The sequence below is a fragment of the Myodes glareolus genome, chromosome 9, assembly GCF_982192425.1.
Source record: "Myodes glareolus chromosome 9, mMyoGla1.1, whole genome shotgun sequence".
Classification (NCBI taxonomy): Eukaryota; Metazoa; Chordata; class Mammalia; order Rodentia; family Cricetidae; genus Myodes; species Myodes glareolus.
In genome coordinates, this window is record NC_142034.1 from 48,059,851 (window position 1) to 48,072,757 (window position 12,907).

The window sequence follows — 12,907 nt, forward strand, 5'->3', positions numbered from 1 at the left end:
TGTCTCGGGGCTGTGTTGTCATCGGGACGCCAGAGCACCAATCACTACTTGTTGGCGGCTCTGAGTCCCTGCTGGTGTAGAGGCTGTGTGTGCTGAGGAGTGTATTGTGGCCTCTGGTGTGAGGCAGGGAAGTGAAGAGTTCCTGGACACCGAGGCTTTGCAGTGTGGTGTGAACTGGCCTCGGGTCCATGTTGGTTTTTTTGAGCAGAGTGTGATTCAGGCTGCCGAGCACCAGGCAGCTCCTCTTATGTTTCAGCCTGAGTCATAGGCGGAGAGACGCTGCTGTTCTGCCCAGGACTGGCTCTGGTATTTGACTTTGGTTGCAGCGTCTGTTTCAGTGTTTACGTCATGACCCTCTTGCCTTTGTCTAACCTGTGTTCTGTTGGGTCTTTGAATCATTTATTTCTATTGCTGCTGTTCCTTTATTGTCGTCGTATACAACACAGGTTTCCTCCTGTCGTCTCCCTTCACTGTGCACATGATCCATCATTATCATCCTCAGCAACTTGTAATGCTGTTGCGGGACGTCTTGAGAATTAAGCACTGGCTAGATTCTGTTTCTCCTGTCACCCAGTTGCTCCCTTAAACCAAAGATAGACAGTATGCAGTCAGAACTGAGCGTCAGGACACCTGTCTGGGCTCAGACTTTAGAATCAGGCTTTGAGTCTGAATGTAACCTGGAAATACAAAGAAACACTTTAGGCATTCTCCTAAGATCTCTTTCTCTACAGATCTTTCATTACATTCATTTTAAGTTATTTTTTTATTTGTGGATAGGATGTACATTTTCCACTGCAGTATATGAAATTCAAACTCAGCCTTCCCTCTGGGTCCCAGGGACCAGACTCAAGCTATCTAACTTGACAAGCAATGCCTTCACCCCTGAGCCGGCATATCGGCCTAAATTTTCTTTCCTTTTAATACTTTTATTTTTACCTTTATGAATGTTTTTCCTAAATGTGAACCAAGTGCATGACTGGTGCCTGAAGGGTCATCAGAGCTCCCGGAACTGGAGTTGTAAGCTACCGTGTGGGTGCTAGGAAACTGAACTTGGGTCTTCTGCAAAAACAGCCAGTGTTCTTAATGGTTGATCCGTCGCTCCACATGTATTCAATTATATGGAGACCCTCACTTTTAGTGAACTAGTGGCAAGCTCTTCCACTAGCTACACCCCTAGCTCTAAAGCTGTCTAAACTGGGTGCTAGCGTAATCTTTTTAAATGGCCGCATTGTTTTGCTCCTCTGGTCTGAGACATCAAGTAGATCCAGTGTGAGCCAGGCAAATGCCTTTAATCCCAACACTTGGGTGGCAGAGACAAGTATCTGTGAGTTCAAGGCCAGCCTGGTCTTCATAGAGAATTCCAAGATAGCCAGGGCTAATAAAAATGGCCTAGTGGTTAGTAGCTTAGCTCTGAATTCAGGGGTATACCTGGATTTTGCAGTTACTTGACACTACCAAACCAAAACTGAACCCATAGACTAAGAACTTGTGGGGGTCCAGAGGTAAAGCAGGTATTCACCCAGAGTCTTTAACGTGGCTTAGTCCTTCTGGGCTACTTACCAGGGACTCCTCTGTTTACGGGGTTTTAGTCATGGGTACTTTGACATTCTCTTGAACTTTTTTACGTCCAGGAGTTGCCAGTCAAGACTGAACTCGCTGTCTGTTATTGTCAATAAAATTTTATGGCGCTGGGTAATGATGGTGCACAACGTTAATCCCGGCACTCGGGAGGCAGATCTCTGAGTATGAGGCCAGCCTGGTCTACAGATTGAGTTTCAGGACAGCCAGGGCTACACAAAGAAGTCCTGTCTCAAAAAAAACACATTTTTTTATTGAATCATCCTCCATCGTGTTGTCAGTGGGTTGTCTTGCCCCACAGTGTCAGTGGAGACTGACTAAGTGGCTTGTGGACCCTAAAGTTTTTCTCTGACTTGTTACAGGAAAGGCTTACTGATCCCTAAAAATAAGGGTATAAATCACTGTCATTATTAAAAAAAATGATGTGCTTGGTCAGCAAGGTGACTCAGTGGGTAAGGCACCCCAAGCCTGACAGCCTGAACTCCTTCTCAGGGGCTCACATGATGAAGATCACCGGCTCCCACAAGTTGTCCTCCGGACTACACATACATCCTGTGGTATATATGCACAAATACGAAAACACATACACACATAATAAATACATACTTTTTAAAAATATTATGTGCTGGCTGTTGAAGGCACTTGTTCTGCTTTCTTGGAAATTTGAGTTCCCTAGAACCAGAGTGGAAGGAGAGACCTAACTCCTGGAAGTTGCTCTCTGGCCTCCACAAACGCTGTGGCACATGTTCTCCTGCATTAGTGTGCATGTGATCAGCATACACATGGAGATGCATATATATCACAAATGACAAGTAAAAAGGATTGTGTGGCCAGGTGTGTGGCTAAGCACTATAGAGACAGAGGCAGGTGAATCTCTGAGACATTGCCTAAGAAAGAGTGCCTGAGTGCCGGGTTACTGCCTCTGGGTTTGCTCATAGCAGACGCAGTGAACAGTCCTCTATAGTCGGGCTGTGAGTGTGGGAACTAGAATGCATGTGCACTTAACCACTTGCAAGTGGTTAACCACTCGACGACTTCGAGTGGCCTGTGGGCCCAAGTATAGCCTGCTGATTAGGTCTGTGATCCTTTTCCCCCACAGGCTGACTATTTCAGCACCGTGGCGATGGTGACATTTCTTCGCAAAGAGAACTGTATGTACCAGGCCTGCCCAACCCAGGACTGCAATAAGAAAGTGATTGACCAGCAGAATGGGTTGTACCGCTGTGAGAAGTGTGACCGGGAATTTCCCAACTTCAAATACCGCATGATCTTATCGGTAAGTGGAATGGTTAGTGAGAAGCCTTACCGTGTTCACTGATTGACTGTCGTAGGCAACACACCGGGGAAGGTGACAGTAGAACCCAGGTAGTTCGTGGTAAGGAACTCACAGACGAGTTCGTGTTGGGGAGTTTGCTGCTGCTCTGTGAGTAAAGGAGTAAGGGCTTTGCCCTGGCTCAGCAACAGCATCTGTGCTGCGTTTTATGCCCAAAAGTTGCATTGAGCTGCCCTAGCCAGTGCGGCCCTCAGTGTGGTCAGTGTGGTGGTGCTTGCCTCCTCACTGTTGTGAAGATAAGTTAATTTGAAATTGCACTTCCAGGGAGCAGTAATTGTACCTGTACAGCCAGTGTCCGTTGTTTTTCTCGTGGGTACTCTTGTTTATTTCAGCCTTAGTGGAACTGACTTTAGAGGAGTGTGCTAGAGCCCGGTTGTTGCTCCTTTACTCTGCTGTGCTTTGCTTTGATTTGACAGTAAGTAATGCGTCCAAACCTTAAAGATGTTCCTGTTTCCTGATACAGAAGCCACCTACAGGGAATTTATTCTGAAGAAGCACTCAGCAGTGTTGCAGCTGTGCGAAGCTGTTTACTTTGAAAAGCTGGATTTGGCTCTACTGCCCTTCTGTTCTGTCGTTACTTCCTTTAGTGACCACTAAAGTACGCCACTCTAGTGACTAAAAGACTGTGAAGGCCTTCAGATTACATCTTTTAGGTTGGGTTGTACCTCAATGGATGATGCATTAGAACAAGTATGTAATTCTCATACTTGTAGGTGGGTGCAGGAGGATTAGACATTCAAAGTCATCCTCAGCTACATGGCAAGTAGGTTGGGCTACATGAGACCTGGTCTCAAAAAAATTAAAAAATAACCAGTTAGGCAGTGATAGCTCGTATCTTTAATCCCAACACTCGGGAGGCAGACACAGGCGGGTTTGTTAGTTTGAGGCCGAGTGGGTCCAGGACAACCAGGGCTACACAGAGAAATAAAACAAAAAGAATTTGGAGTTGAATATAACTGTTAGTGAAGTGGTTAAATGCCAGAGTGAGGTGAGAAAGGTGAGTCCTGGCCTGACCAACTCAGCAAGCTTTTTTGGCCTTCAGCAGTTTAATTTAAACCTTACATCTGCTGGCAGACATGTCATTGTTTCTGTCACTTGATAGATCTGATGACAGGTTTGAAGGTCTTTAATACTGGCTCTGAAGTTAGCTGTGTTGCTCAGTAACAACTTAGAACCATCTTGTGCAGCTCTTTAAATTAAAAATGTGGGGCCGGAGAGATGGCTCAGCAGTTAAGATCACTGACTGTTCCTCCAAAGGACCTGGGTTCAATTTCCAGCACCCATATAACAGTCACAACTCTCTATGACTGCAGCTTCAGGGGATCTGGTATCCTTACACAGACATACATCAGGCAAAACCCCAGCACGCACGCGCGCACACACACACACACACACACACACAAAAATTTTTTTTTAAATGCCTTAAGTGGGTCTTAAGAGATGCTCAGAGGGCAAAGCACCTACCTCCCAAGCATGAGGACCAAAGTTCAGATCCCCAGCATACAAGTGAAGTGACTCAGTCTTAGGCCTGCAACTCACTGGGCGTCAGCCTAGCCAGTTGCTGAGCTCTCTGTTCACTCAGAGACCCTGTCTCGAAGATAGTGGGACAGTAACAGTAGAAGACATTCAGTGTCAGTCTCTGGCCTCCACCTGCATCACATAATACAACACACACCCTAAGAAAGGATGTCTAAATGTGAACTCGGCCCTTGCGGGGCTGAGGCAGGAAGACAGTAAGGTGGGCCTGTTCAGACTACCCAATAAGACTTTGTTTTTTAAAAATAAAATAACTGAGCATGGCAGCATATTTCTGTATTCTTGGCATCTGTGGTGGGGGGCAAGAGGAGTCCAACGCCAGCTTTGACTACATAGCAAGTTTGAGTGTTGAGTGTAGATTGGGCTGCATTATATGCTGTCTCTAAAAACTGAAAGATGCCAGATGTGGAGAGAGAGAAAAAGGATAAATAAGTAAAATAAAATAAAGAGATTCCACTCTTGCTGTTGGAAGCGCATTTGAAACTTCCAGTGCAAAGCCTTTTGTATCTAGAGGGGGAGCACAGTCTCATGCATGCTTCCGCATCTGTGGGGGTTTAGTTAAGTCACATCTCTAGAAGACTGAGCTAAACCACATTTTAAACTTTCCCATGGCATCTGTCACAGCTTTTAAAAGACTGGCATAGCATCGCCTGCACTTAACAGTGAAGCCTAGCTTAACCTCGCCTCTCTCCAGAGTGCTCAGAGCATCTGTGCAGCCTAACCTGCTTTATGATAAAAGTATGGAGCAGCTCGTATGATTTATTGGCTACTGTACTAAAAACGAAAAGCAGAATGGCTGAAACGGGACACTTCTTCATATAAGGGGGAACCATTCAGTCAAAGGGTTGAAAGTCGAGGGTTATGTGTGTGATGGCAGTGTCTTTCCCTTGGAAGTTACTTTAGGTAGGAAAAGGTAATCTTCCTCTCCTTGGGTGTCTTCCTTTTTTATTTATTTGCTGCAATAATAGAGAGTTGTGTTTTTTAGGCAAATGTTGCGGATTTTCAAGAGAATCAGTGGGTGACGTGTTTCCAGGAGTCTGCGGAGGCTATCCTTGGACAGAATACTGCGTACCTTGGGGAGCTGAAAGAAAAGGTTGGCACGTGTTTATTAGCCCTGTGACAGCGCTTGTGTTGTGCCGCTGAGCTGTTTACTGCTTGCTTCTTTGGGGGTTGTATGAGCTCTCATTGTACAGCTCATCTAACAAGGGGTAATGAATCGGGGAACATAAAGGAACTTTACACAGAGGCACAGACCACCTGTGTCCTCGTTACTGTTTTGTTTTGTTGTTTGTTTTGTTTTGTTTTTTACACATCAGAGCTGGTGTGTCTGCAGTCTAGAGCTACAGTGTCTTCTGAATAACTCAAAGTTCAGATGTGTTCTTTTAACCTAGTGAATATCTTCTAGATAGATACCTTTTTCAGATCTTGGAATAAGTGCACATCTGGGGTCCTTGCTATTTCAGGTTGTCAGATGGGGTTCTCACAAACTAACTTTGTTTTAAAGATCACTTTACTGCTGTGGTGATGATTCCTGCCTGGAATGATGGTGGTGAGTTCAAGGCTAGCCTGGACTACATAGCAAAACCCTGTCTTAAGTATCTCTCTCTCTCTCTCTCTCTCTCTCTCTCTCTCTCTCTCTCTCTCTCTCTCTCTCTGTGGGGGGGGGACACTTGATTGCTCGGTGAGTGAAGCATTTGCATTTGGGCCATGCAAGCCTGCTGACCCAAGTTCCATGACTGGAACCCATGTGACAGTAGAGGGCGAGGACCAGCTCCATGAAGTTGTCCTCCAGCCTCCACGTGTGCACCTGTGGCATGCACATGCACACAGTAAAAACAAATTCTTTTTTAACTACTTATTTCACCTTTACTAGTTTGCCTTTTTATACATTAGATTTACTTAATGCAGATAATGGGTTATTGATTATACCAGATATAAGAAAGACACTTGCTGAGTTAAAACAAAGACTAGTAAAAGCCGTACTTTCTAGACCATGGAAATTGGCACCTATCTACATCCTGTGTCCTTTCCCCCTCCATTTCCTCCATATTGATGGGATACATGTAAAGACCACAAAGAAAAGGAATTGCCGTTGTTCTGACGTGCTCCTCTTACTCTCGCTGCTCCCGCCCTTGCCTCCTTTCTAAATTCTCTGTGAGGGCTCTGAAAATGGGCTTTTCGCAGAAATAACTGGGATTGACTTTTGAAGTACAATAGTCTTTTATCTGTTTTGCCTGGTCCTCTATTTTCATATCAGATTTTCAGACTCCAGGTAGCCTTTCAGGATTTTTATGAGCTTATTATAGTTGACTGTTCTTCGCTGGTGGATGAGGACATGCAGGACTTCCCTCGGGAACCATGGTGTTCTGGGAGTATGCGTCCATGCTTCTCTTGGCCCTAAAGAGTAATGGCGTCTGGTTTAAGTTTTTGAAGATTTAACACATTATTTTGTTTGTATGTTGAAAGTCCAAGGAATGACTTTTTCCTCAAATAGCACTTACAAAAAGAAGTCTGTGTGATAAAACTATTTTCATACCCGTGTGACCTACAGGGATACTTAGTTTATATGAAATGTTAGTTTTATGTAAAGTTTTAAGTTCATGTGTTTTGTGCCTGAGCAGTCTGAGGCAGGAGAATGCCAACTTAAAGATCAGCTGGACGACTTAGTGAACATGGTCTCAAAAGTTAAAAACGGGGGGGAGGGCAAATCAGATGGCATTTAAGGGGTATCAGAGGAGGAAGGCATCTTCCATCCTTTTCCTGGTGTTGCCCACTCCACCCATCTCAATAGCTGTGCATACCCATCTCCCCAATAGGCAATAGGTCTGTGATAATCTGAGCGCTTTTCTTTGTAATGCTTGTTCCCGTCAAGTTCTTTTGTTTTGTTTGCGACAGCCACACTGTCGCCCCAGCCAGCTATGTAGCTGATGCTGACTTCACACTCACTGTAATCCTCTTGCCTTAGCCTCCAGAATACTGTGATTAAAGGCATGGGTCATGCCTGATTATTATTTTTTAAACTGGCACTAAGTTCTCGCTGTGTAGCCCTGGAATTCAAAAATATCTATCTGCCTTTGCCTCCCCGGTGCTGGAGTTAAAGGCTTGTGCTACCAGACCCAGCTCCTACTCTATTTTATTTTATTATTTATTTATTTTGGTTTTTAAGGCAGGGTTTCTCTGTAATGGCCCTGACTGTCATGTAAATTTTTTTAAGATTTATTAATTTATTTATACAGTACCCTGCCTGCAGGCCAGAAGAAAGCACTAGATTTCATTGTAGGTGGTTGTGAGTCACCATGTGGTTGCTGGGAATTGAACTCAGGACCTCTGGAAGAGCAATCAGTGCTCTTAACCGCTGAGCCATCTCTCCAGCCCATGGAATTTTCTTTGTAGACCAGGCTGGCCTTGAATTCACAGAGCTCCACCTGCATCAGCGCGCCCCCCGCCCCCCGCTCCCCGAGTGCTGGGATTAAAAGTGTGCACCACCACCATGCACTCAGTTTTCTATTTGATTTCTATGTGAGTGTTTTACCTGCTTGTATGTATGTACACCACTTTCCTGCCTGGCACCTGAGACAGGAGAGGGCGTCAGGTCCCCTGGAACTGGAGTTACAGGTAGCTATGAGCCACCATGAGGGTGCCAGGAAGGGGACTCTTGTCCTTCTCAAGAGCAATGTGTGATTTAACCACTGGACCATCTCTTTAGCCTCTCCTACCCACTTCTTAATTCACAATGAGATGCTGGGTTTCTTCCCCCACAAGTATTCCAAGTCTTAAATGTGTTTCCTAAGAGTATTTTTTAAAAAATTAATTATGGTAAAATTAACATAAGAATACCACTTTGAAATACATTGTGGCATTAGTCCCATCCAAGCTCTCAGGCCCCTGGCTCCACTCCCATCTTCCCGAATTGCCATTTCTCCACCCTGAAGCACTGTGCCCTTGAGCAGCTCCCCATCTTCCTTCCCCAGCACTGGCAGCCACGGTTCTGCTTCTGTGGGCCGAATAAAGTCCGTTCTCAATTCCACACATTCAGCCAGCTGGGGATCAAAAATATTTGGGGGATAATTGCACATTTATTGGCCGTGTGCAGATTATGTTTCCTTATCGTTGTTCACCGGCCAATCCATGTAATGCTCACATGATATTTACATTTGGTGTTACAAGTAATCTACAGATGATTCCCAGCATACGGGCGGATGTGCGTGGGTTCTGTGTAAACATCCATTTTATATAAGGAACTTGAGTATCCTTGGAATTCAGTGTCCACTGGAGGTAGGGCTACCAGGTCCAGGCCTTTAAATACTGAAGGGAAAACAGTACTCCTAAGTAAAGTGTTTTGATTTTTGATAAAGTTCTACTTAAACAGTTTTACATGATGAAACGCCTACAAATGATTCCTTCCTGAGAAATTCCAGCCCTCTGGGGTGATAATCTCTCAGCCTTTCCAGCAGTTTAATGGGTATTTCCAGTAGTTGCCATGTGTTGTCTTTACAGAACGAGCAGGCGTTTGAAGAGGTTTTCCAGAATGCCAACTTCCGATCATTTACATTCAGAATCAGGGTCAAGCTGGAGACCTATAATGTAAGTAAGGTCCCTGGGGCAGAAGGCTGTGTTGGAAATTGCTTTTGTTGACCACAGCAGCACTGAGTGTTAGTGTCAGGCATGAGGCCTGTGCGCGCATGCTCGTGGAATCTGCCTGCACTTGGGTGCTGTTACCAACTGGGAAGAAGATAGTATGGCGTTTTCTATTACAGGCTTATGAAATTTTTGTTGTCTCTGTACTTCCAGAAATGTTGTATGTGGAATCTTGTTTTTCACAATTTACATTCTAAAAATATATTAAACAAATACCATGTGCAGGTAAAAGTATCTTGACGAGCCTTTAAATTACCCCCAATGTCATAGAGTTGCATAGTTGTAATACATAGCATTTACTAGGCAGTCACTGTCCTGGCCCCTGTCCATCTTTTTTTTAACTTTATTTAACTTTATTTCATGCGCATTGGTATAATGATGTCAGGTTCTCTTGAACTGGAGCTACAGACAGCTGCGAGCTGCCATGTGGGTGTTGGGAATCTGAACCCGGGTCCTCTGGAGGAGCAGTCAGTGCTCTTAACCACTGAGCCATCTCATCAGCCCCTCCCTGCCCATCTCTTATCTGCTGATCCTTACAGCACCTTCTGTGTTCGAGCTCTTGCTGCCCATTTTTTACTATGGGAAGATGTAGGCATGCGGAGAATGGGCTTCTGGCCCTACAGTCGTGGAGCTGCAGAGCCAAGATTCTGACCCAGGCCATCGGAAATCTCAGGACATTTTGTAGTTACTAAGCATGTAGACACATGAAGGCCTCCAGCTAGACTTGTGTGCTGCTGGCTGTCACCATGTTCTACTCAGAGGCGCAGTTTAGTTCCTGGAGACAAGCTGAATGAGATTCTGTCATCTCCCCTGCAGCCACCAAGTTTACACGTTCTGAATTACTATCAGCTTGCTGTCTGTGGATAGTTTTTTGGTGGTTGTGTTGATTGAATGTTGTTGGGATACAGTCAGGAAGTTAGGGGGTTAAGGGAGATTGTAGGGTTATACTCTCTTCCTGGTGTGGACAGGAATGGTGAAGGACAGACAGGTAAGCTTGCCCAGAGCTGGAGCAGAAGCCAGATTTCCTGCTGCTTCAGGTGCTTTTTCTACATAAAAGTGAGCTTTTAGGGCAAGTTAACTATCTGCTGTAGGCTCCCGCTGCACCCATATAAAGACAATAGAGACTAGAGACCCCTCCACTTCAGTGGGATGCTGGGTCTGAGCACAAGGTGCCGAGGATGGGCAGGAGGTCTGCAGAAGGGATCTGACCACTGACCCGTTGCCAGGAATTCACAGCACTTCCTCTGGGGATTTCTAGACTTCCCTTTTCCTGCTGGACTCATTGAAAGCAATGAAGCAGAGAAGGGTATCTTCACTGCTCCATGCCAGGCTGTCCCACTCACAAAAGGCTTTTCTCTTTTCAAAGGATGAATCTCGAATTAAGGCCACTGTGATGGACGTGAAGCCCGTGGACTACAGAGACTATGCCAAGAGGCTGATCATGAACATCAAGAGGAACATATGATGTGAGCAAGTGGTACTGATGGCCAGAGTTGGAAAGTAAAGAACGGAACTAGAACGGCTTTCTTCCCACCCCGTGTGACAACCCTGTGACAGCCTCACAGTGCAGAGCCTCTAGGGGACACTGGCAGCCTGTCTGGGCCCCTCTTGGGACTCATTGGTCGGCAGAAGACAGTGTACTCAGAGGGCTATGTAAAAACCATCAGAGCCACACTCACTCAGCTGGCAGGTAGCATACATAGCACCAGGCCTCCCCTGTCTTCAGGCTTTTGTCACCTTTATTTACTAAGATTTTGTTATTGTCAAGCAGGAATTATGTCATAAGTAATTGACCCAACTTTGTGGATAATGAGGTAAATTATGTTACTTGGGGTTTATTTTTCCAGTGGTGGCACTTTTATGTCTTGGGTTCTGCCTGGGGGAGTGAGGATAGGGGAGAACCCAGGTGTTTAGGGGCTGTGTCTTCTGGAATCAAAGGCTCACTCTTTGCCAAGGTACCACATGGTTATTAATGCTTGGAATGGCAAAAGGGTAGAATTATTAATCAAAAGTCTATCGTTAATATCTGAAGACTGTCCTTCCTTCAGGGTTTAATAGATTTAATAGACTGAGTCAGATGGGTCTGATATTAATCAAAATTGTCTCTTCTGAGGATGGCTGATAAGCATTGACTTGCCGTCCCCCAGGGACATCCAGGCAACTACAAAGCATTGCTTGAGTTTTCACTTCAATTAATGTTGCATTTGGTTGCCAGATGCACCATCTTTACCTGCACACTTTTTTCTTGCATTCCTATATTTTATTTTTGATTAAAGCTGTGTTAAATAGGGAGAATTTTAGAGAGAAGCCATTTGTTTCCCTTGCTTTGTTTGAATAAACAGTATATCTTAGTTTGTGGATCCTACTTTCTTTGACTGTAAAGGGTTCTTGTAACTGGAAAGCAATTAATTAGCCTTCGTAATAAATAATCACTAGGGAAAGATGTTAACTCATTACTATCTTAAGAGATTAGGCTGAGGCCTGGAGATCATTCTTACTAATGTTTGCACCTCTGAAATACATCTCCAACAGAATGAAAACACAAAAAAGGAAAAGCCACTGTGCCCAAGAATGCTGATGATCTGGCACTTTGGGATTTTATTGATGTTTACACAGCAGCCTAACACCAAGCAGGCTTTGAAATGTGTAGACAGTGAGCGAGGAAGAAAACAGTAATTATGCTACTAGGCTTTTCATTCGGCAAGAGCATGCTTGCTCTGTGTGTTCCTAATCATATTAATTATCTATCTGGTTGCTGCAGCCCACCTCTTGGCATTTGCTGCACATCAGTATCCAGGCAGCGGTGCAATCCCCCTGCAGCTGCGGGCCTGGCTTTTAATGTGTACACTTAAGCTTGTGGTGGCTCTGTGGAGCCGGGGTGTCACGGCACCCTGTGTTTTAGTGGCTTTTTTTGTTGCTATGACAAAATAGCAGTCAAAAGTGACTTACGGGAGGGCTGGCTTCTTCTGGCCACAGTTAAAGGGTACCATCTATCCTGGTGGAGAGCTGGTCACATGACATCTGTTCTCCGGAAGCAATGAGACTCAAATGCTAGGACTCACTTCAGCGTGTGTGTGTGTGTGTGTGTGTGAGAGAGAGAGAGAGAGAGAGAGATTCTCACACTGGCCTGGAGCTCGCTGGACCCCAGGCCATGAGTGCCATCCCCCACTGAAGGGAGGTTGTTCCTCAGTTGAATTGCTCTGGACAAGCCCTCATGGACCAGGACCGCTGACGTTGGCCACCACACCCGGCCTGTTTTCTCCTTAGCTGGCCTCTTTTGGAGATATGATCTTCCCTATGTATCCCAGAGAGGTCTCAGGCTTGAACCTCCTTCTTTGGCCTCTCCTATACTAGAAATACAGGCTTCTGCCACCATCCCTGGCTTGTCTTGTTTTGTTGGCTGAGTCTTAAAGTGGGATAGCTTCAAGCTCATTGGATAGCCCAGGCTGACCTTGAAGTAATGAGTCTCCTGCTTCTGTGTCCCAGCTTCCGGTGTTACAGCCCTGCACCACATTCCTGACTCTTCCATGATTTCTTTTGGAAGAGACTAGCAGCCCAAGGCAAATGGCCGGCCTTGCTGAGAACAGACAGGCCAATTTTGATTGCAGAGACACAGCTTTTCCTACCCTTCCCTACTCTGAAGAGACAGGAATTGAGTTGTACTTGATTATCTGGCTGAAGCCCTGACAATTTCTATGGAGGCTCTTTCTTTCTGACCTTGTTCATAAAGCTCTGACTAGAAAATCACAGTCTTCAGCTCCGTTGGAGATTGACAAATTGCGGGTTGGAGATGGTGATCTAGCTTTCAGTCCAGTAACCAGT

At 45.3% G+C, this 12,907-nt stretch overlaps 1 protein-coding gene across 1 annotated transcript in view; it reads left to right on the forward strand.

Annotated features, from left to right (window-relative positions):
• Rpa1 (replication protein A1) overlaps positions 1–11,436 on the forward strand; it is a 62,287-nt gene extending 50,851 nt beyond the window's left edge. Inside the window, exons 14-17 of the mRNA XM_085695301.2 lie at positions 2,678–2,854; positions 5,433–5,540; positions 8,945–9,031; positions 10,452–11,436. Of these exons, the coding sequence (XP_085551427.1) occupies positions 2,678–2,854; positions 5,433–5,540; positions 8,945–9,031; positions 10,452–10,550 (471 nt within the window). The 3' untranslated portion in view covers positions 10,551–11,436. The remainder of the gene's footprint in view (positions 1–2,677; positions 2,855–5,432; positions 5,541–8,944; positions 9,032–10,451) is intronic.
• The last annotated feature ends 1,471 nt before the right edge of the window (positions 11,437–12,907 follow it).